Below are 22,896 nucleotides of genomic sequence, written 5' to 3'. Positions count from 1 at the left end.
GGTCTTTGACCTGGTTTGTTATTAATAAAATGGAGATACTAATTAATCAAAATGATTCTGTAAAGACAAGGTTTGATTTGTTGTTTAAAATCTGTTGCATGTGTGTGTGTGTGTACGTATGCAATTTATGTGTATGTATAATGTTTGCCTGAGAATATGTTTCTCTCATATCTGAAAGAGGTTGTAATCAGACCCCAGTCAGAAAGCTTTACTCAATCCAATGTTGGACAGTTATACACTTGTTTCCTCTCCCCACACCCCGAAATATTGTAGAAAAAGTAGAAGTCCTACAACTGCAAAGGATCCTACAGGCAATAGATATGGACTCTTTATTTGTCAAGCCAGAATACAGCATGGAAACTTTTGGCTTGTGGGTGACTTTTGGACAGACCAGGATCTAGACTTTATAATCCTCCTTGAATTCTCAGTAGCTTTTGATACTATTGACCATGGTAGCCTTCTGAACCACCTCTATTCTGCAGTGCTTCCTCCTCCTGAAGGATTGGTGCCATTTGGTGGCAAGGGAGAGGATTACTCACTTGTGGAGTGTTTCTTCTATCCAGTTCTTTTTAACATCTCTATGAAATTGCTAAAGGAAGTCATCAATATTGTTTGGAATCAATATTAAACTGAAGGTATCTAGTTATATATGATGTTTCTAGGCCAATATATTATGTCCCTAGGCCAAACAAATGACACAATGGAAGTTGCCTATACAACCAGATCAAATAGGGCCATTTCCTCCAAACCCTATCTATATGGGATTGTCACATATTGGAGACTCTCGGTAGTTACATCCACGCTTTGAAACACCCTCTTAGTGGGAATTTGATCAGCCTCATCCATCCTAGACTTCAGGCAAGCTTTAAAGACCTACTTGTTCATTCTTGCAGAAGAGGAGGATGTTCTCTGACCAGAACATGGGATTGCTGGCATGTACCTGTGGATATTTTTAATTTTATGCTATTTTCTTACTTACATTGATTTAAAGAACACTTACTGCAGATACATAACAAAAAATATAAAGTCCAAATCCTGGTCTGTCCAAAAGAACAATGAAAAGAAATAACTGAAGTGCATTCAGAAAAAAAAAACCTATATAATACACGCTGCACAAAAACTTACAGGAACTTATCCACTACCCTGTCTCAATATCTACAAAAAGTCAAGTTTTCAGTGATGTCATGGAACATCATTGGAGTAGGAGCTGTACAGATTTCTGGGAAATATTATTCCAGAGCACAGGCACCACAATGCAGAAGGCAGGCATCAAAGGCCCCTAACAGATAATGTTGTTTAATCAAGGGAGCTTGAACTATACCCACTCTGCTGGATCTTAACGGATGGGCAGAAAAAATTGGAGAACTGAAAAAGCTTCTTGGATGAGAAGCAAAATGTCTTCAAAGAAAACAAGAAAGTCCAGTTGCCCTTTGAAAAAGCATCTTTGAGATATCTAATACTCCTCCTTCCTTCCTATGTTTAGTCACAACAGAAGTCCTTTGAGGTTAGCTGGCCTGAGAGAGAGTGACTGACCCAAAGTCACGCAGCCAGCTGGAGTATTTTATGTTTATATTGTTTATATCTTTTAGACTGGTGAAAATGGGTGGCATATAAGCAGTATAATTTTATAATACCAAAACGAGCATTTATTATTATGATTATTATATTTTTATTCTGCCTTTTATATAAAAATAGCATATTGCATAATATCCAGATGTGATTTCCAAGAAACTAAACTCAAGTTATTGCTGCAATGGAGGGACTCCAGCCAAACTGGAGATACTGAAGACAACAATAAACACTTACATTTTTTCAATTAGCTCTTTCTCATCCAAGGCACCAGCCAGATCTCGCTTGTTCCCAAGAACTAAAACCTGCAAAAGAGAATAGGACAGTGCTCTTAGTCTGATACGTGCAAGCTGCAAAGAGTTATGGAACAGTCTGAAGTGACTCCATTGTTCAAACAAGCTGTATCTTGTGCACCAGTGTTTTCAATATACTTTCTGAATTCAAGAAGTTCCTTTATAATCCAGGGAAAGTCTGCCAAGCATGAAGTTGGAAAAAACACAACTTGGCTTGAAAGAGAAAAAGATAATAGGAAAGATAATGGGAAAAGATAATAGGAAAGCTGTCTCTACAAATATTTAAAATACCAATTTGTAAAATGCCAGATGGATTTTACATAAAAGAAGCAAAACATTACATTGCTTTAAGGTTAAATGCAGATATGAATAACAATATTAATAATTTAAGTGGTTCCCTTGGAAAGACATTCATGGAAAAAATCAAATGCTCATGGAGGGCATTTGATTAACCTTTAAATGTATTCCCTGGGGGCAGCCAATACATCTTTTGTAACCAATAAACAGAAAGTTGTCTAGTGTCCAGATATGCTATTAAAACCTAGCTACCCAAAAGAGTACTTGCTTCTTTTCTTTGCAATTACTTCACTCTTGGCAATGCTCCCTATGGACCAGTTCAAATGGCAGCATACTAATTGATAACTGGTTTTTTTTCTTTTAAAATATTACCTTTTTTTCTTTTAAAATATTACCCTGCACAATTCTTGACTTCCTAATTTTCATAAGACTTGGACCATGAAACTCTCTCCCAAAGACATCTATCTCCCATTTATTTTGCTAAAGACCATACCACTGGTGTAATAGTCGAAGGATCTGGCAAGCAATGGTAATCACAGATCTTTAAAAAGGCAACATAGTGCATTTCTGTGTAGCAGGTTTAAAGAAAGGAGTGAAATGACCTTCTCCATATATTTAATATCATTGCAAATATGTGTTACGTATTTACATTTTTTGCCTCAAATAAGCTATTTCATTGTCTAACTAAAAAATGAAAAACCCCGAGGAAAGGATTTTAATTCATAGAAGGTAGAAACACTCAGAGTTGCACTTAGATTTGCATATATCTTTACAATGTGTGCAATAATACAGTGTGTTATTTCTATCTTCTATCTGAACAGTAGCCAGTGGGAGCACCTATCCAACTCTGGCTCTGTGTCAGGCTCTGTTAGTACTTGGATGGGAGACCATCAGAAAGTTCCAAAGCTATAAGCTAAAAAATAAATGGAAAAAAAATAGAAACAGCATGGAAGAAGAGACTAGCAAGCTCCTTCCTTACTATTGGCAAAAAAAAAACCTACATGCTTATATCCATATAGTCATCAGAAGCTGAGAAAATATTTAACTGTGGATGCGCTAAAAACTAAGTATTAATTACATTAGTAAACTTCAGCCTTACTTTCTAGGAGCTAATTGTGCGATATTTTTCTTTTTTGCATTCCAAACAAGAAGGCCACACCTATCTCCTGCAATGTTGTAAAAACAGATTCTGCCCTTTACTTACTTTTCCAATACAGTCCTTCCATAAAAGCTTACACATCCTAGAAAGAAATATCTCAGCGCCATGTGGAATAGTCATGAAAATGAGTAGTAGTTGGTTCCAAAAACTAGTCTGTAGTTTTTGAGAACATTGAGATGAATTTTTTACTCAATCCGTCATATGGATTAACTTGTATATATTTTACCCTTTCCAGAATTGGATCAACTTACAGGAATGCCTTGGAGTTGTGGTTTATCAAGCAGGTTGTGCAATTCATTCTTTGAAGCTTCGATCTTCTCCTGATCTGCAGCATCTACCATGTATCTAGAATGAAACAACACATTACTACTGAGCTGGGAAGGTGATAGAAGCAGTTGCAGGTGGCAGCCTAAGATACTATGTAGGAGCTTAATCAGGAGTGGGATAGTGTTTTTAACAACCGGTTCTGTGGGCATGGCTTAGTTGGTGGGTGTGGCTTGGTGGTCATGTGACTGGGTAGGCATGGCCAACTCAACATCACTCATGTCAAGGGGCACTTCTTCTCACCTGGCCTCTCATGACAGTGGGGATGCTGCAACGGTCATAAGTGTGAAAAATGGTCATAAGTCACTTTTTTCAGTGCCATTGTAACTTTGAATGGTCATTAAATGAACTATTGTAAGTCAAGGATTACCTGTACAAAAATACAAAAAGCTTCTTTGCTTGCAAAAAGCTGCCCTAAATACCAGTCATTAGATTAAAAATACCTGTAAGCCAAAATTACAAATCAGGCAGGGTGCCAGAGCACCTTGAGGAATTAAAATAGTTAAAATGCAATGATAACTATCAGCAGCCAACTCTTACTCATACAGCGAAACCCTTTAGCAGAGAGGTCATTTAAGCTCTCCAGGAAAAGCAATCCTTAGATCCATTTGCACCACTTAAAGATACCAGCTGGTCTCACTCACTTCACAAGATATCCTAAGGAAATCATCCAGATTTAAGGAAAAGTCACACGCCCCCCAGAAAGGCAGTAAAAAAATCAGTGCCAAGCTTGCATCCTGCCTCTTGGAAGTATACCCCAAAAGGACAGTGCCAGATAGTACTAAAGCAGTGAAAGAAGACCCCCTCCTCAGATAGAAAAAGAAACCATGAGGCAGGAAAAGATTCAAACATAATACAAGTAATTAAATCACAACAGTAGCTGTTGCTTGTTGAAGCTGAATAGGGAAAATTATCCCATCAATAAACACAGGATTAAATGTCACCAAGCACAGAATTAACCTTCACCAAAAACCGGTTTTAGACGAAAACTCAGAAAGGGTATGTAAACTCACGTTTGAATGTCAATCTTTCTAGCTAGCCAAGAAGCCTTGCTGAATATCACTCATCTTGGTTCCCTTTCACTAAAAGCTTTGTTTCATTATTCAATTATTTCTTCAAAGTGCTGATTGTCCAGGGAAGTATTTCCTCCCAACAGCAGTGTAAAAATCTTAAAACAACCCTTCTCCTTTAAGGAAGTCAAGCCCCAGAAGCTCTGGAGACAGGAAATCTAGGCGTACTGGCAAGAATGTAATAAGGGTGGGGGAAAAAAAACAAAAGAAGATTGCTTCTAACTGGTTCTCCAAACTGCTTAGAAAGTTAACAAGGGGTTCTATAGAACTGGACAGAACCGGTAGAATCCCACCCCTAAGCTTAATACAACAACAGCTAACCAGCCTCCAGCAAACAAGATTCTGAAACTTTATCAGAGTCTCATTAACTGACTGGTTACAAAACTTGGGTTTGGGCAGCATATTTATTCACCTTTTCATACCTTAGGAGGTACTTACTCTCCTAGTGGCATTGGGATTCTAGTTCTACAAATATTTGTGAAGAAGTGCTTAGACAGAGCTGAACATACTTTGAAAAGAATGTATGAGACATGCTTCAGACCTCACACACCTCTCTACTACTTATCAAAGCATCATTCATCACTGCTTTAAGAAGCCCATTCTTAAAACAGCACCACAGAAACTTGCTGAATGAATAATAAGAGAAGTGTTGTACTTATGCAATATCAGAAAGCACTTCCTTCTCAATCTTTTCTGAAGTATGCACCATTCTACTTGTATAATCTACATTCATATTCATTTGAAGATTACTTTCATAAAAAAGTACAAATGATACAGAAGAGCTGTACAGGGTAGACAGGATGTTTATCAAATAGTCTTAACCACATCTTAGTAAGAAGTTACTAAAAATGTTAAAGTTCTTAAGGGTTAGGAAAAAAGATAACAGCAGATAATTAAGGCAAGATTTTAAGCTACTGATTCTGTTTACAGATACATTCAATATAGATGACATTTTGGATTCTAAGAGTCATTTATTATCAGTTTCTTAAACTTCCAAGAAAACAGAACCTTTGCCATTATTTAGGCTTTAGCTCTTACTTCATCTTAACAGCTTCCTGAATTTGCCCATCTTTGGACCATCCCGATTCACGACCCTTGTCAGAATTGCAACCACCAACAACCACCCCAAAGGAAACTGATCAGGTATTGGGTAATTCAACAGTCAGTTAATCTAACTGTTGGTTGCACATAGCAATTTCATTCACCACAAGCGAACTTACATCTATGTTCAATTATTCACTAGACAAAATGTGCTAGGCTAATTCTATTTTTTTAAAAACAGCAGGAAGCAAATATAAGACAATGTCTGCAAATTTTCTAGATTCACTTTTTATGTTATAGAAAAACATGAAAACATTATGTTATAGAGTGTTCAAGGAGAATTCAATGCATAAAAATCCAACTGGAGTACAGTATACAGTTCAACATTTTCAACAAAGTTGAATTAAAATGACTTTCCAATTAATTAAAATGTCTTCACAACAAGGGGATAGTGGATTATTTTGTAACATTTGCCAATATATGTGAACAAGGCCACAGGCTTGCCTATATGGAAAGGGAGGCCCAGGCTAAACAGACCTAATTCAGCATGTATATCTGCAGAAGTAATAGAGGGATTGGCCACTACTGGAGGTTGCACTCACTGATAAGGGGAAAGACAACCATGGGTGAAATAGAAGGACCATGGGTAAAGATGCAGCTTCATAAAAGGGTAGTCTTCAACTGGATATTGTTCAGTTATATGGATTTCAATTCCTAGAATTCCTGTCAGCATCACTATAATTGAAAATTGTGCGAATTAAACTTGTCATACATGATGGATGCCTTGATTAGGGAATATTGATATACAACTTTACATAAATGAACAGAGATGAATGTTTCTAACAACAAAGTCCTTTAGAGATAATTAGAAGTAATCCATGGGAATGCAGGAAAGAAATAAATGCCAATTGTTTATGTGACTACATAATTTTCTCTACATCATATCTCTCCCCCCTTCTTATCTAGCAGGCTAATAGATGGGACAGAAATAGCTGATTAGTAATAAATTGATCATTCCTATAGTATTATTCTGAAGAGATTAATCCCATGTGTGTGTTAAGCATTCACACATAAAGAAGACACAATTCTGCTTTATCTAGATTGAGATTCAACAAATAAAATCCAGTTTTTCAGCTAATTCCAGTCTCTGTCAAAAATCAGAAAGCATTATTTTTCCCCTAAATTGAGAGGAATAAGTATAAAACTCTCTCTCTTGCCTATCTTCCCCCAACTCAGGCCTTTTGGCTCTCCTGTACTCACCCACCCACCCCTGGCAATGTCCCTGAAGAGTCATGAGGTGAGTTAAACCTGAAGAGCGGTAACTTTTCCACAGGGCAGGTGCCAAAACAGAGAAGGTGCCTAAGTCCATTTAAGACATTGTTTTAACTACAGGACTTGTAGCATGCCTATTTTATCAGGCCTTCCTGGACAGGCTGAAGCAATCTGTCCTTCAGGCCCTTTGTTGGTACCTTGAATTGTATCCAGAAGCATCCTGGTAACCAGTGCAGTCTGTGCAGCAATGGTATTACACAGATATACAAAAATGTCTCCATAACTATCTACTACCTGCACCACCATATTCGACAGCTGCAGTTTCCAAGCTGTCTTCCAGGGCAGTCCCATATTGAGTGCATTGCAATTGTTTACATGTGAGGTGACTAGAACCTGAGAGACTGTCTATGGAAATTCTCAGTCACTCAGATCATGGTGTCCCAAAGATGCTTTTCAAAAGACAACTAGACTTTCTGGTTTTTTTTTCAAGACATTTCACTTCTCATCCAAGAAGGTTATTCAGCTCACTTCTTGGATGAAGAAGCGAAACATCTTCAAAGAAAAAACAGAAAGTCCAGTTGCCTCTTGAAAAAGTACCTTTGGGATAACCTGAGTGACTATTAGAAGAGATGCAAGGTCCAGGAAAGGGCACAACTGGCATATTGGATAAATCAGGGGGAAAGTCCCCTATCCACAGCTATGAAAAGGGGAGGCAAAAGTTTGTTATGATGCCTAACTTGCACTTAGCCATACTACAGTTAAAGAGTTAGAACTAATTGCAGGTTTCCATCCTTCTTTGTGTATTATTCCTGCCCCTCTATAGGGAAGCTTCAAGCACATCTTACTTACCATACTCTTAGTATGCAGACAAGAATTACTTACACTATTGCACTGACACCACGGCAATACCTCTCCCACATGCTACGAAAACGAGGTTGACCTCCAATGTCCCAGAGCTATACGGAGAGAGAAACAAAAAGGATGAGAAAAGAGGAGGATATGAGGCCTTTAGATTTATCCATGTCTTGCATATGCTATACTCTACATACATATTCTATTTTCCTAAGTGATACAATTCTCCCCAATTACGCCATGGACCGTATTCATTTATAGCTAAGGAAAATAAAGCTGGAGGATTACCAAGATAGTCCAGAAAATGGATTCTTCAGCTGATATTCTAGATCCTACCGAGAAACATTCTCACATTCATAAAACTTGCAAAACTCTTCACACTTCAAACTATTAATATGTATTACATATATATCCAAAAAGATTGAAATGACAGAAGATATGTGCACTAAATTAACACACTCATATTTTTTCATCATTGTAATATGTCTATACCAACTACTGATATATTGCTGATACTCCTTTTCAAATTTCCACTGAAGTCCTCTTTTTTCCTAAAAAACTGGATAATAAATCATCTAAATAATGTACAGAAAATTTTGCCTTAATAAACACATGTCAATCTGCCCTTATTTTAGCCTCCCTGAACTCTAGAGTTAGGAACCCGTAACTCAAAAACAGGATACAGCAATCATGTTATAGTCTCTGAGAATAATATGGACCATCAATAATCTGTAACAAGTATTAAAACAATTGTGCTCTGAAAACCCACTTCCTCAACTGAAAGTAGCCCAACATTTTAGTAACATTCCCTCCTATGTTCCTGTCCTACTTTAAGAAGTCACCCTGCCTTCATCTACAGAAAGGTTCCTGTTGCGTAATCATCTAAAAAGTGCAGCTTAGCCTTCATAGCATACCTCCCAATCTCCTCCAAATCAATTTTCATCAACATCTATCAGAGCATCCAAAGGCAAAAGGGTCATCTTATTTCAGTATGATTTTACATGTGAAAGAAGCAGATAAATTTTAATTCCTGTTAATTCAATTTAATTTCTTAATTTGCCTGGATGGCTACAATCTAGAGTACCCCAAACACTATGTTTGAAATCTAGTCAAGATGTTTTGTATCTTACCTTTATAGTTACATTTCCCTTGGTGATTTTTCTCATGTTGAAGCCCACTGTTGGGATCATATCTTCATTGAATTGTCCAGACTAAACAAAATTAAAAAAAAAGATTTGTCATTCATTAGAAATGTCTACCTTTCTGTTTAGCTACAGCAGTCCATCGTTATAACAGAGGGAGATAAAACAGAAATCAGAGGACTGAAAGGAATCTTAATTCCTAGATACTATAAGAATGACTGCTATTTTTTTTTCAGATAGTCAAGCATCTCGAACAACATATCAAACAACAAACCCATCCAGGAAATAAAGTAACGGGGAGGAGGAAGAGGAGAAAAAGCAGTCTCAAAGACCTGAAGTAAAAGTTATACCACCTATCTGTATGGATAGATCATAGACAATTCTCAAGTAGATCAACTGAATCTCATTGGTACCCAAGGTATTCATTGTAATATCTAGTATGCAGCACTTGGTTTCCTTAATTAACAAAAAATAACTGTTATGTTACTGCTGCTATACAGTCTATTTAGCATACAACTATAATTAAAATTGCAACTAATACTCATAAGATGTATAGGAATATAAACTTACCTATCATTTCCATGTTGGGTATTAGAAAGTTTACAAAATACAATCAGTATCAGACTGCAGCCTGATTGAAAATGACAACTGCAAGTATTTTATGGGTCTCAATTGTTTTATCTGATAGAAATCAACTGAACAAATCCACAGATAAAATATAGCACAAAACATACGGTAGTATCTTAGTAATAGTAAATTGTCATTTGTTAAGTAGAACAGAATTTATTACAATCTGATTATTATTTATCTGATTATTTATTATTGTGATTTTTATCTTCACAAAAGGGGGAAACTATATAAACATGTATTATATACGCTGGAATCCCCAAAGTATAAAACTGAACAATTTCAGATGAAGGATAAGGGTTTCTTGCTTATCGTAACTTCAGTTATCCTGGATTTGTTGTGTTCCATATATCTTGCAACATTTGTCTCAGAATAATCTTAGAAATTAATTTTATCAACCCACTGCTTTTTTCTTTCGATAATTTACAATTTTAAAATGACCAGCATTTAAACATTTATCATTTTAAATTTGGTAGCAGAGATTTAAGAATCTTGCGAGTATATCTAAGTGTCAGCAATGAATTTATCTAATTCTGATTTTTAAAATGGAGAGCTTTTAGCCTCTGGCTTTTAAAGATTTGGCACATCAGCAAACCTTCCATGATTCTCAAACTCTATGTTTTCTCCCTCAGCTTTTCATTTTAAAAGGCATATCCTGATCTTGCCAGAGAGATAATAATAGACTGCTCAAAATCTACATGCTTCAATAGGCCAACCAGCTCACACTGCACTGGGATTTAATGCAACATGCTACTCTAGACCTTATTTTTCCAGCAATGATAAGATTTTACTTAAGCAATAGACTCAAATACCCTCATTTTCTGTCCATTTTTTTTTCTAAAACAGACTGTCAATACTGCACACTTGAGAATTTTTATTATGATGGTATTCCTAACAGAGGAGATTAGCCAGACTTTAAAAGATACAAAAATTGCATATTTGAAAGACACTAAGTGAAAATTTAAGGCTATCTTCCCCAATCCAGTGTGCTACAATGATTAAAATGCTAGACTAGGAAGATGGAAGACCCAAATTTCAGACAACTTAGCTATAGAAGGTTACTGGACGACTTTGGAACAGTTTGTCTCTCAATCCACCCAACCTCCTCATAGGTTTACTGCTTTGTAGCAAAACTGGAAGAAGGATCAGCAGTATATTGCCTTGAGCTCCTGAATGAAAGCAGGGATATCAATCTAATAAACTGGGCTGTAGAGCTGGGAGCAAATCTTAGGATGTTTAGAGGAGAGCAGGGCTCTTAAACTGTTTTTTTTTTTTAAATAAATAAATTTTATTAAATTTACAATTAAAAACATATCGACATTACATACACAAAAGGGAAAAAAACAAAAAAAGAACACTCGGTCTTACAAACTGGAAAGAAAAGAGAAGAAGAGATGTAAAAAGAAAGAAAGAAACAAAGGAAGAGAAAGAGAAAAAAAAAAAAAAAAGATGCGTTTAAAAACAGACAATATCCTTTTTGACAGTCTGCAAGATCCAATTCTCCTACCTTAATTTGAATACACACATCTTATCGATATCTATGCTTAAATTACCCATTGTCCATTAAGCAGTTTATCTCTGGACTAACCAATTATACCAAGAGTTCCAATTATCGTAAAATGTTGAAGACTCTTTGTTTTTAAGTGCTATAGTTAATTTATCCATTTCTGCACAATCACATATTTTCTGGATGACCATTTGTTCTGTAGGTGCATAGGGTGATTTCCAACACTGGGCAAACGCTAATCTGGCTGCAGTTAGGATATGAATTGTTACATATTTCATCTTTTTGGGTAAATGTTTATCAGAGATCCCTAGTAGGGAAGAACTCTGGTTTGTATTCGATTTGTTCTTTGGTTATCTCCTCCAACCATTTTCTGATTTTTGCCAATATTTCTGGGTTTCTTTGCAAGACCACCACATATGAAAGTAGGTTCCTTCTATGCTTTTACATTTCCAGCATTTTGGACTCGTGTTTGGGTTCATTTTCGCCAACCTCGAAGGGGGCAAGTGCCATCTATAAAACATTTTGTATGTATTTTCTTTATATGCTGCCGATTTTGTAATCTTAATATTTCTGTTCCAAATCTTTTCCCATTCTGATAATGTAATACTTCTTCCGACATTCCTGCTCCAGGCTATCATGTTCCCTTTGACTATCTCTTGTTCTAATTCTACTTCCAGTAAGTATTTATAGAATTTGGATATGTTCTTTTGTTTGATCCTAGTAAAATTTTATCTAAATACTGCAGTTTGTTATAAATTCCAAAGTCTTTTATATCTTGTTTGTATCTGCTATGGATTTGTATATATAACCACTGATCAATTTTAAATCCCTGTTCCTGTAGTTCTTGTCGAGTTTTTAATTTTCCTTGCAGATCTAATAAATCTTTATATTTAATCATTTTTGTTATGTCCAAATTATTGGGGTGTACCATTGCCTCCATTGTTGATAGCCAGATCGGAATTTTTAGATAGTGTTTTTGCATATTTTTTCCAATTAATTAATAATGAGTCCCTAATGAGGTGTCTATGAAAGTAAGACTGCTTGGGTTTCCCCACTTCCCATAAGAAGGCATGCCACCCTCTCTGGAGGTCATGCCCTTCTAATGCTAAAATTCTTTGTTAAGTAAGTTCACCCAGTCTTTTATCCATAATAAGATAGCTGCCGGATAATATAATTCCCAATTTGGAAGGGCTAGACCCCTCTACTTTTCGTGATCTTGTAAGGCCTTTACATTGATCCTGGGTTTTTCCCCTGCCAAATAAATTTAAGTGTGATCTTATTTAATTCTTCAAAAAAAATTTTGGCAACTTAATTGGGATTGTCTGGAATAAATAAAGAAATTTTGGTAATATATTCATTTTAATCGAGGCAATCCTGCCCAATAAGGAAAGCTGCAACTTATTCCAGGATTCTAAATCTTTCTTTGTTTGTTGAAGTAGTTTATCATAATTGTTCTCTTTGAGTGATTTACCTTGTGGTGTTAACCATATTCCTAAATATTTGACCCTTTTTGTTACCTGTATCCCCATCATTGTTTCTAATTCTTCCTTCTGGTTTTCTGTTAAATTTTTGGTCATTAATTTAGTCTTTTTCTATTAATTTTTAATCCTGCCACTGTGCCAAATTGTTCTAATTCTTTTATTAGATTATAACCTTTTCCATGGGTTCCTCCAAAAAGAAAACCATATTGTCAGCAAACGCTTGTAGTTTATATTCTTCTGATTTGACCCTCACTCCTCTAATTTCAGAATTTTGCCTAACCCGTGTTAAGAGTAATTCTAGGGCAAAAATGAAAAGAAGAGGTGAGAGAGGGCAGCCCTGTCTGACACTTTTTTCTATATTTATTGGATCTGTTTGTTCGCCATTGATTAGTATATTAGCCTGTTGTGTGTTGTAAATAGTTGTTATAATGTTTTCAAATTTGGTGCCAAGACTCATATTGTAAATTTTTTGAATTAAAAAGTGCCAATTTAAGTTATCAAATGCTTTCTCAGCATCTAAAAACATGAGTGCGGATTGTTTCTCCGGGTGGGCTTCATAATATTCTAGGACATCGATAACGGTTCTTAAATTGTTCTTTATTTGTCGGGACGGAAGAAATCCATTTTGATCTTCGTGTATATGTGGATTTAAAGCTTGTTTTACTCTATTAGCTATGATAGAAGTAAACAATTTATAATCGGCATTTAAAAAGTGAAATCGGTCTATAGTTGTTGATGTATCTATGATCTGCATCCTCCTTCGGGATTAGCGAAATCAGCGCCCCCTCCACGAGTCCGGCATCTTGGCTGCCAGAAGTACCTCATTAAACACTTCCAGCATCAGAGGAGTTTCCGGTTTGTCGGCTTCGCGGCGGTAGGGATTCGCGAGCTGCGCGATCCCCTGCCGCGCTAGCCGTTTGGGGCTCCGACCCGGACGGGTGCGGAGCAAGGCTGCCCTGCAGGGGTAGCTGAAGGTAAGGGGATCCGGAGGAAGGGTTTGGGGGTGTTGCAGACCCCCTCCCTGGCAGCAGAACCCCTGTTACCAGGGCGGTGCAGCGGCGGTCCGCAATGGCCGCCACAAAGAAGTTGACAGCCGGGCAAGTATGCGCAGGAGGAAGAAGAAAGTTATTGAAAGTGAAAGTTCTTCTTGGTGACCCAGGGCTTTGAGATTTATCTAATTTAATTCCTGGAAAAGATGGTTTTCTGATGATTTCTTCCACAAGAAAAAAAAAGCGGCTATTTTGAGGTGCTGAAGGAAAGTTTACTCTCCCTCCCGACGAATTAAGCCGGAAGGGAGAGGATAAAGAAAATATATAAATTTGGATCTTGTTGGAGGAGATGCCTTGAAGACTTGAGGACAGAAATACAATCTTAATAAGGCTTTAAAATATAGACTTGGATTCTTTTTTTTATTTGTTTGATACCACCCTGGAAGAGGAAGGGGGAATTTTGGCTTGCTTGGATTTATTGAGGATTGTGGATTTTGGGATTGTTTTGCCTTTCTCTCGGAATATTTGGTTGGTGTAAGAAGAAAGAGGAATAAAGAAAAGAAAAGATTTATTTATAATGGCTTTCCTTTTTGAAGACCTGAGAGATGAATATGAGCAAACAAAAGCAGCCTGCAAAGATGGCATGGAAAAAGCTTTTCTATTTCTAGAAATGGCGCTGGTCAATTACCAACAGACAATGGAACAGATGGAAACGGAAGAAGAACAACAAGGAAGAGACGAAGACGCCATCTTCATTGAATCCCAAAACTTATCTAAGGAAGAAGGAAGGAAGAGAGCAAGGAAAATGAAGGACTTAAGATCTAAAAAACATTTGAGAAAGAGAAAAATATGATGCAAAGTAAATATAATGATAACAAATAAGAGAAAAAGGGAACACAACAGAGAAGGGATCCCAGCAAGGCAGAGGTTAGAAGAAGAAGGGGGTAGGAAGATTTGGTGGGGAAGAAAAGAAAGGGGAAAGGCGGAGAAAAGCCTCAAAGCTTTAAAATTGGATGGGAGAAGAGGGATTTTTTTAGAGACAAAGGATGAAATATAATTTTCTGTAAGAAAGATTCTGCTAAGGTACAGAAGAGGGTATTGTAACATTTATATTTGAAATAGTAAATTAGAATGGTTTAAGAATTAATAAGAAATTAAAATGTTGAAGTTTTTAATAATGATTGATTTTTAAAATGTAATAAAATATCGAAGGAAAGGAGGATACAATGTATTTAAACATTTTTGGTGGATAGAATGTACCAAGCAGAACCAAATTGGGTATTTGTTATGCTGAATGTTAATTTTACTAACTTAGGGGAGGATAGAAAGGCATCATACTCTGATTAGTGATTTCAGGAGAAATTTTTTTTATTATAAGAAGAGATAGAGGGATAAATGAATGGGCAAAAGATACAAATTTAATGATTTAATTAAGATGGATTAAATAAGATAGAAATGTGAAGAGTGATATGTGCTATTATTTTAGCCCATGCAAAGAGAGTAACTGGGGCCAAGGTACTTTACTAAAAGATTTTTTTTATGTTTGTTTGTGTTTGTTTGTGTTTTATGAGAATATTGGGGAAATTATTGTAGAAAGACAGGGAAAGATTTAATATGTAATGATTTGTTTGTTGTTGAAACTTTTAATAAAACTTGTTTTAAAAAAAAAAATTAAACACTTCCAGCATCAGTGGTCCTACTAGTTCCAATATTAACTTTATATAGTTCTGCCAGAATCCATCTGGTCCTGGAGATTTGTTATTACTTTGATTCTCCATTGCTGACTTCAATTCAGACCATGTAATATCTTTATTCAATAACTCTATCCATTCCTCTCCAATTACCTTGTCATTCGTCTCCTCTAAATAAGTTCTTATTTTATCTTCATTAACTTCCTCCTTTTTATATAATCTTTGAAAATAGTTGTAAATGATATCTTTTTCTTCTCTATCTCATGTTGTAAGACATCTTTCTCATCCATTAGTTGGTGTATCAATCTCTTTTCTTTCACTTTTTAAGTTTATGGGATAGCCATCTTCCTGGTTTATTTGCATGCTCAAAATAATTTTGTTTGGACCTTTTCAAGTTAATTTCTATTTTATCTTGTTCAAGTAAGTTCAATTTATGTTTAATTGCTATTAACTGATTTTGTGTTCTCTGGTTTTGAGGGATTTTTGAAGTTGTATTTCTAATTCTTTAATTTGTTGTTGGAATTTATTTTGTTGGGCATGTATTCTTTTTATTTCTCATGGCATTATAGGAGATTGTTGTTCCTCTTATAATTGCCTTCATTGTATCCCAAATATTTTGTTTATTGGTTGCTTCATTATTATTTTCTTTAGAAAATAATTTAATTCCTCTTTCAAGCTTCTTAATGTACTCTTCTTCGTTTATTAACTGAGTATTTGGTGTCCATCTTTTCTTTGTTTTTCTCCTATCTCTCCAAATTAGTTGTATTGGGTTGTGGTCGGCCCATTCATTTGGTAGGATTTTAATTTCTTTTATTTCATTGGCCAATTCCCCATCCATCCAGGCCATATCTATTCTGGTCCAGATTTTGTGTGGATTTGAATAATATGTGAACTGTTTCTCTTCTGGGTTTAGTTTTCTCCATAAGTCTATTAAGTTTAATTCTTTCATCATGTCCTTACAGGGCATAGAAAATTCTCTTATTATGATGGTATTCCTAACAGAGGAGATTAGCCAGACTTTAAAAGATACAAAAATTGCATATTTGAAAGACACTAAGTGAAAATTTAAGGCTATCTTCCCCAATCCAGTGTGCTACAATGATTAAAATGCTAGACTAGGAAGATGGAAGACCCAAATTTCAGACAACTTAGCTATAGAAGGTTACTGGACGACTTTGGAACAGTTTGTCTCTCAATCCACCCAACCTCCTCATAGGTTTACTGCTTTGTAGCAAAACTGGAAGAAGGATCAGCAGTATATTTGCTTGAGCTCCTGAATGAAAGCAGGGATATCAATCTAATAAACTGGGCTGTAGAGCTGGGAGCAAACCTTAGGATGTTTAGAGGAGAGCAGGGCTCTTAAACTGTTTTTAAGGGTAACTGCTAGATCTTTGCAACAGGGACTATCTATTTCTTGAAGGAACAATAGATGTGACAAGCAAGAATGGCTCTTTAAAATATAATAATAATAAAAAGATACATGGTCTCATCAGTCACTTGAATATTGCCTCAACATAATCTGATTTCCTTCAGCATCAGCAACATGTACACAATTAGACTAGGTATAGTAGCTGACTTACTTTGGGCTTTAACACAACACTATTACCACTTGCATTCCTATCTTTTGATATATCCAAAAAGTTGCCTTTCAGTATATTGTTCCAGTATAGAATATGACTGACATATTCACACATTTACTAAGTCATAAAGTAATGTGCATTTTCCTTTGGGTTAGCATAACATGTGAATTCAGACTCTCTGGTTTATAAGCTATAATTCATTGTTTAGTATTATATGTGAATTATATAATTATGATTGAAAACTGTTATTTAACCCAGTCAGTTAAGAGTTCAGTGACTGAATTTACAGTAACACAAAGGACATATTCACAGCTCAGTGTTCAAAAACTGATTGAATCAAACAAGCAACAGTGACAAAGTCACTACTGAAATCCATGCATCCTTGACATGTATCTATGGTAGTTTGTTTCCCAGGCTAATCATAATGCAAAAGGTCTTGAGCCATAATTCATGGGGCTTCCATAAATCAGAGGAACAAAAAAAAACCGACTCTAACATTTGTTTTACAATAGCTCAAACATTTCACTATATTGGAAAAAGTAGCTGACATTTTTTCTTGTTACAAAATAATTATGTAAGTACTGAGAATTTACCTGACAGTAAAAGAGAAAAAGAGAGATTAAGAATACGATTAGATGACAGATAACCACTGGGACCTGAACTTACAGAAATGTGCCTCTCCATTATTTAAGTGTATTATTGTTCAAAACTTCAACCAACCTCAAAGAAAAATCCCAACAGAAGAAGGATAAGAGATGGAAAAAGGTCTAAGGAAAAAATTAGACACTACTCTTCTTGAGATCTTGAGTTCTTAGTGTGTATGTATGCGTGTGGGTGAATGGGTAGGTGTATGAGAGAGAATTGGAGAACTAAGCTGCGGAGTACCCATCCTGAACCAAGACATTTTATATATTTTAGATCATGTATTATTTCAATGTGTGGGTATATTCCATGTAACATTGTCTACCATACATTTGAGAGTAGAGATTTAAGAACCTTGGCATCCTATTGTAAAGAGGAACAACTGATCATTAATTACAATAAATCCAAACTTTTAGTTTTTTCCAATAAAAGGCAAAAATACAAGTGCATAATTGACTCCCATGAACTAGAAAAAGTTAAATGTTTTAAATATGTGGGCACTGTTTCAGGCTTCTAGAATATTAACAATTCAGGTTAATTCAGTGACTTCTGTTGCCCAAAGGCAACACCATTATAAAGTAGCTATAACCAAATTTTATACCAGCAAGGAGCAAATTACATTCTAGTAGCAATTTAACTGTTTATGACTGTTTATCATTAAAATAGCTGCCTAACTATTGTATTGTACACCTAGCCCATTTAGAAACCTAAGGTCATATAAAACTATTCATTTGAACCATTTATTTGTAATTCTAGCCAAAGACCATTTTAAAGAAACTTAAAAATGTATGATGAATACATTTGAATACAGTTTTTTAATATTTACCGCTCAATCCAATGGTTCAAAGCACGCAGAAAATAAAAGGAAGAAATATAAAGCCAAATGTCAAAATGCCACTGTAGCTAAATCAGGACACAAGAGAAAATGAAAGCATTATATTGTATACTGTCTTTCAGCACTAGAAAGAGTCAAGACACCTGTGCCCAGTTTTTTTTTGGATTACAATTTTCACAGTCGTTTTTCATTCATCAACATTGCTAGATTTTATGGCAATTGGAAGCCAAAGGACTAGTCTGCCTGTTACTGAATAGTAGCCAAAAATATTGTATATTATACCCCAAATTTATTCAGGCAAAGCAACTTCCATAATTCAAGAGCTATCACAACCTATTCATATGCTCATATGATTTATCCTTGGCATGCAGATGATACCAAAATAAAAGCATGTTCAGCAAATTGTAAGGAAGTAAAATATACCTGGATACCGGCAAGCTAAATAAAGCTGCAGCTAGCTGTAACAGAGATGCAGCCATGCTACTGAAATGCAACATATTTTTATTTCTATGTGTTACAATGGACACTTCCAAAATGAGGTTTGCTATCCGTAGTGACAAATGGGACACAGATTCCAGCATCATCTTTTTCCCCCCCAAAATAACAGTGGGATTCACATGTGTCCTATACTCATCAGATGGTGTGCACACACGGTTTAGCTGTCTGGAACTGTGCCCACTTTCCGAGGAAAATGGATAGACCATGGCCCAGTAGTAGGCCGCAGCCCAGGGGTTGGGGACCCCTGCTCTAATCTACATGCACTTGATTAAATGAGTGAAGACTGCACTGACCGATCTTCCTGGTTTTCCTCAGATTCATTCAGTGGTTGAAAATTAATCAAAGAGAGAAGCAATCGGGAATTAAGGAGAACCTTCCTAACAGTGAGGACAATTAACCAGTTGTCCTCTGGTTAACCTAAACATAAGTTCTCCTGCTTGAGCAAGGGGCTGGACTAGGAGACCTCCAAGGCCCCTTCCAGCTCTATTCCATTCCATTCCATTCCATTCCATTCATTTGTACCTTAAATAAAGTTTAGAAATAATTTATGCTATTATAGTTGCAAAGTGTATAGAATTATTTAGTATGTATGAGAATTCCAGGAGAGTAGGAGAAAGCATAAAGCCTATCAACATTTCTACCATTTTACAAATAATTTAACATTATTCATCAAACATTCAGATTTAAGATGACATATAAAATAATACAATTTTATAATGGCTAGTCTGTATTTTACAGCTAACCTGTAAAATAATGCAAGGTGACACATAGTTTAATCTAAATAGCAGTTACAATTAAAAGCAATGACTATTCCTTTCTGTATAAATGAAATCCAGCATAGTTAACCATGCCCAGGAGGAAAAAAACATGAGGCATTTTTTTCCTTTAGATGTGCTCAACCAGAGAGCATTTCTTCCTGTATAGGATAAATGTGAGCAAGGTATTTCTACTCAAAAAAATAAACACAATCTGTTGAATTTAATTGTGAAAAACCTGAATTTGTACTCACAAGAGCACAGATCACAACAGCAAATACAGTTCCTCAAAATAATATTTTAATTGCTGCCATTTATTTGCTTGGATGAAGTGGAAAAGGCCCAATCAAAATGTCCCCCTTTTGGAGAAGCTCATATAGTGCTACCTTGGTACTCAATTGTTTTGAAACACATCAAATATGGTACTCAATACATTTTGACGAGAAAAAATTGTCCCGGTATTCATCATTTGTTTGATACTCAGTGCACAAGCTAGAACTTGTTGGTGTCGGCTGCCTTATGGTTCATTACATTATTTCTTATGAGAAAATTTGTTTGGTATTCATCATTTCTGGTAGTCATTGTTTCCTAGAACCAATTAATGATGAGTACTAAGTGCCACTGTATGCTGATACGTACATAAAACCTTTCCTTATGCAAAAGCAGAAGTGTGCACTATGCAAGATTTCACAGTGTGCAGTCTCTTAATAATAATCCTCACACCATCTTTCAATTCAAAAGAAGATAATTGTGCAAATCTTCTTTGTAAACCATGAGGATAAACAAAAACTATTCTAGCATAGAATCAGTGACAACAGACAACAATGGATCCCCAAATCTGCTTTATACAATCCATATATGCTGTGACATAGATTTCCCTTAATGGAATTCTCAAATTGAGATTTTCCAGTGCTGCAATAATTTAACAGCTGTTAATTTCAGATTCACGGATACTCAATTACTGGGAATTTTTGCTAGTACTGGTAGGATGCTTGAAAAATCTGGATAGAATGTTTATAGTGCTTGATATAATGATGCTTTGAAGATACTGACAATATCAGATTTCTCATGTCATTTTTGTCTCTTTCTCTCTGTTTAGCAGCTAAGATTTTCAAGCATTTGATATCGCCTAGAACTCATATCTGTGCTTTAATAATATTTACCTTTTAAAGTGATATCTTTTATAGTGTTGTTTTCTAACAAATAATTTTATCTATTTGTTATGTACCGGCCAGGAAAATTTGTCCTTTTTTTAATATGTCCCCAAAATGATAGGAACTTATAAACGCTGGGAGCTGGGAAATTTAGCCACTTAGATTACAACTAGCTGATAGTATTGTAATCTTATCTTCAGTAATCTTAAAGATACAGAGTAACTAACATATGTTAGCAATATATACTTAGGATATCTATCCAGAGGCGGGCTTCAACAATTTTAGCAACATTTTTCATTTTTAGGCACATTTTTCATCCCCCCGAGCCTCCAGGCCCACCCTGCACTTACTTGCATCCAAAACAGACAGTGTGGGGACTCCTGGGATGAGCAGGGTGGGGTGGGTAGGGTCAGCCAGGAGTGGGATCTGGGGGTCTCCAAACTACACAGAATCTTAGCTAGGGGCTCTCCCGAATCCCTGAGAACTCCCAGCAGCCCACCCCTGTATCTATCCTACTAGTTTAAATTACAGGGAGCAAGTATTATTTATCTGTGCAATTAAAAACAAAATGGCGTTGAAATGTCACTGAACAATAAATGTCTAATTAAGTATTAATTAATAGCACAGCCATTATAATTCTACTGTTTTGATCCTACACAGCAGTGGGCTGAGAACAAGCCTGTGAGAGAGGAACATATACAGAAAAGGCTGCTCTGTCAGTCTCTCAGGCTACTGCAGGCAAGGGAAAGACTGCAAGGAAATTAATTGTTTTTCATATCAACTCAAACTGCAAAACAGCTTCATATATAATTCTGCAATTAATCAAATTCATGGAAATAGAAGCAAGTCATTATTCCAACGGATCTTTAAAGGAAGAAATGGACTTATTATAAAACTGTAGGCCATACTTGACTGCAGTTTAACATCATGCAGAACACAGTAGAATATGAAAACTTTGTATTGATCTGCAGTCTCTACTGAGGAAGAGTCCATCTGTCATATCAAAGAAGAAAAAAAGCTTAACTATTGTGCTTGGTGCAATATTCAAAATGATATTCTGTCACTTGTACTACAGTAGTTGCAAACCATAATCCAAATCATGAATTAATTCTGACAAAGCAAGATTTCTGCTATGTAAGTTGATGTCTAAATCAATAAACTGCTGTATCCATTTCTAAGAGTTGGGATACAAAAAAATACCCTTAGAACCAGCGGCAGGGATGCTTCAATTGCCCCCAGCTACCTATCTTCCACCTCCATCACATCCCACTGGATCTCTTGCCCTCCTTTCCATCCTTCTGGGTTCACATTTGTATATGTCCCACGCGTCATGCCTTGCTTTTCTGAGAGAGAACAGGCAGTGTGCCAGATGGCCTTCTTTTATGCTATCCTTGAAGTGGACACCATTTTGGGAGTAGCCACTATTCTTGCAAAGTATAAATTGCAACCACTCCCAAAATGGCACCTACTTCCAGGATGGGACAAATCACCTTTTGTAAAAGGCCACATAGTGCATCAGCTAATGCTCTCTTAGAAAGGTTATCTTTGGAAACTGCTTTTCTGAAAAAGAATCAGTTGATGCAATGTGCAGCCTTACTATACAAAAACTGCTTCCTGCCATCCTGGAAGTAGAGTCTATTGCAGCCATTCCCAAAATGGAGTGGATGGAATGAGGTGGTTGCATGGTGCATCAGCTGATTCTCTTTCAGACAGGTAATTTCCGAAGATCATTTTTCTGAAAGAGAATCAACAAAAGAATCAATACAGCCTTTTAGAGATGCCACCTTGCAACTGCCATTCTCGTGAGCTTTCAGAAACTCTCTTGCAAGAGATCACACCAATGGTGCCAGCCTCTTAAACGGTGCAAAGTTGCCTCTCCAGGCAAGTCATGCTTTGCACTGGCCATGCACTCTTTGGAAAGATGACCTTCAGAAGAATTAAATAGAGTGAGGCACAATGGGGAGGATGCTCAAGGATATAGGACCCAGTGGACCAGGAAGCAAAGATGCCTCAGGGATTGAGGGACACCCTGGCAGGCCCAGTGAGGGCTATAAGTGATCCAGGAAGATACTGCAGTACGGGCCCAGAACTCTCTAGCTCTCTCAGAGCCTATTCCTT

General features: G+C 36.2%; 1 protein-coding gene across 1 annotated transcript in view; it reads right to left on the bottom strand.

Moving 5' to 3' along the window:
* Positions 1-22,896, bottom strand: part of ARL8A (ARF like GTPase 8A) — a 41,839-nt gene that overhangs the window by 6,463 nt on the left and 12,480 nt on the right. Inside the window, exons 2-5 of the mRNA XM_026680912.2 lie at positions 9,008-9,088; positions 7,908-7,981; positions 3,570-3,663; positions 1,807-1,874 (exon numbers count right to left, since the gene is read on the bottom strand). Coding sequence (XP_026536697.1) covers positions 1,807-1,874; positions 3,570-3,663; positions 7,908-7,981; positions 9,008-9,088 — 317 coding nt within the window. The remainder of the gene's footprint in view (positions 1-1,806; positions 1,875-3,569; positions 3,664-7,907; positions 7,982-9,007; positions 9,089-22,896) is intronic.

This window comes from Notechis scutatus, chromosome 3 (genome assembly GCF_049901735.1).
Source record: "Notechis scutatus isolate UNSWTSFEM ecotype Mainland chromosome 3, rNotScu1.2, whole genome shotgun sequence".
In the NCBI taxonomy this organism is placed as follows: domain Eukaryota; kingdom Metazoa; phylum Chordata; class Lepidosauria; order Squamata; family Elapidae; genus Notechis; species Notechis scutatus.
This window is presented reverse-complemented; position numbering and strand designations above follow the sequence as displayed.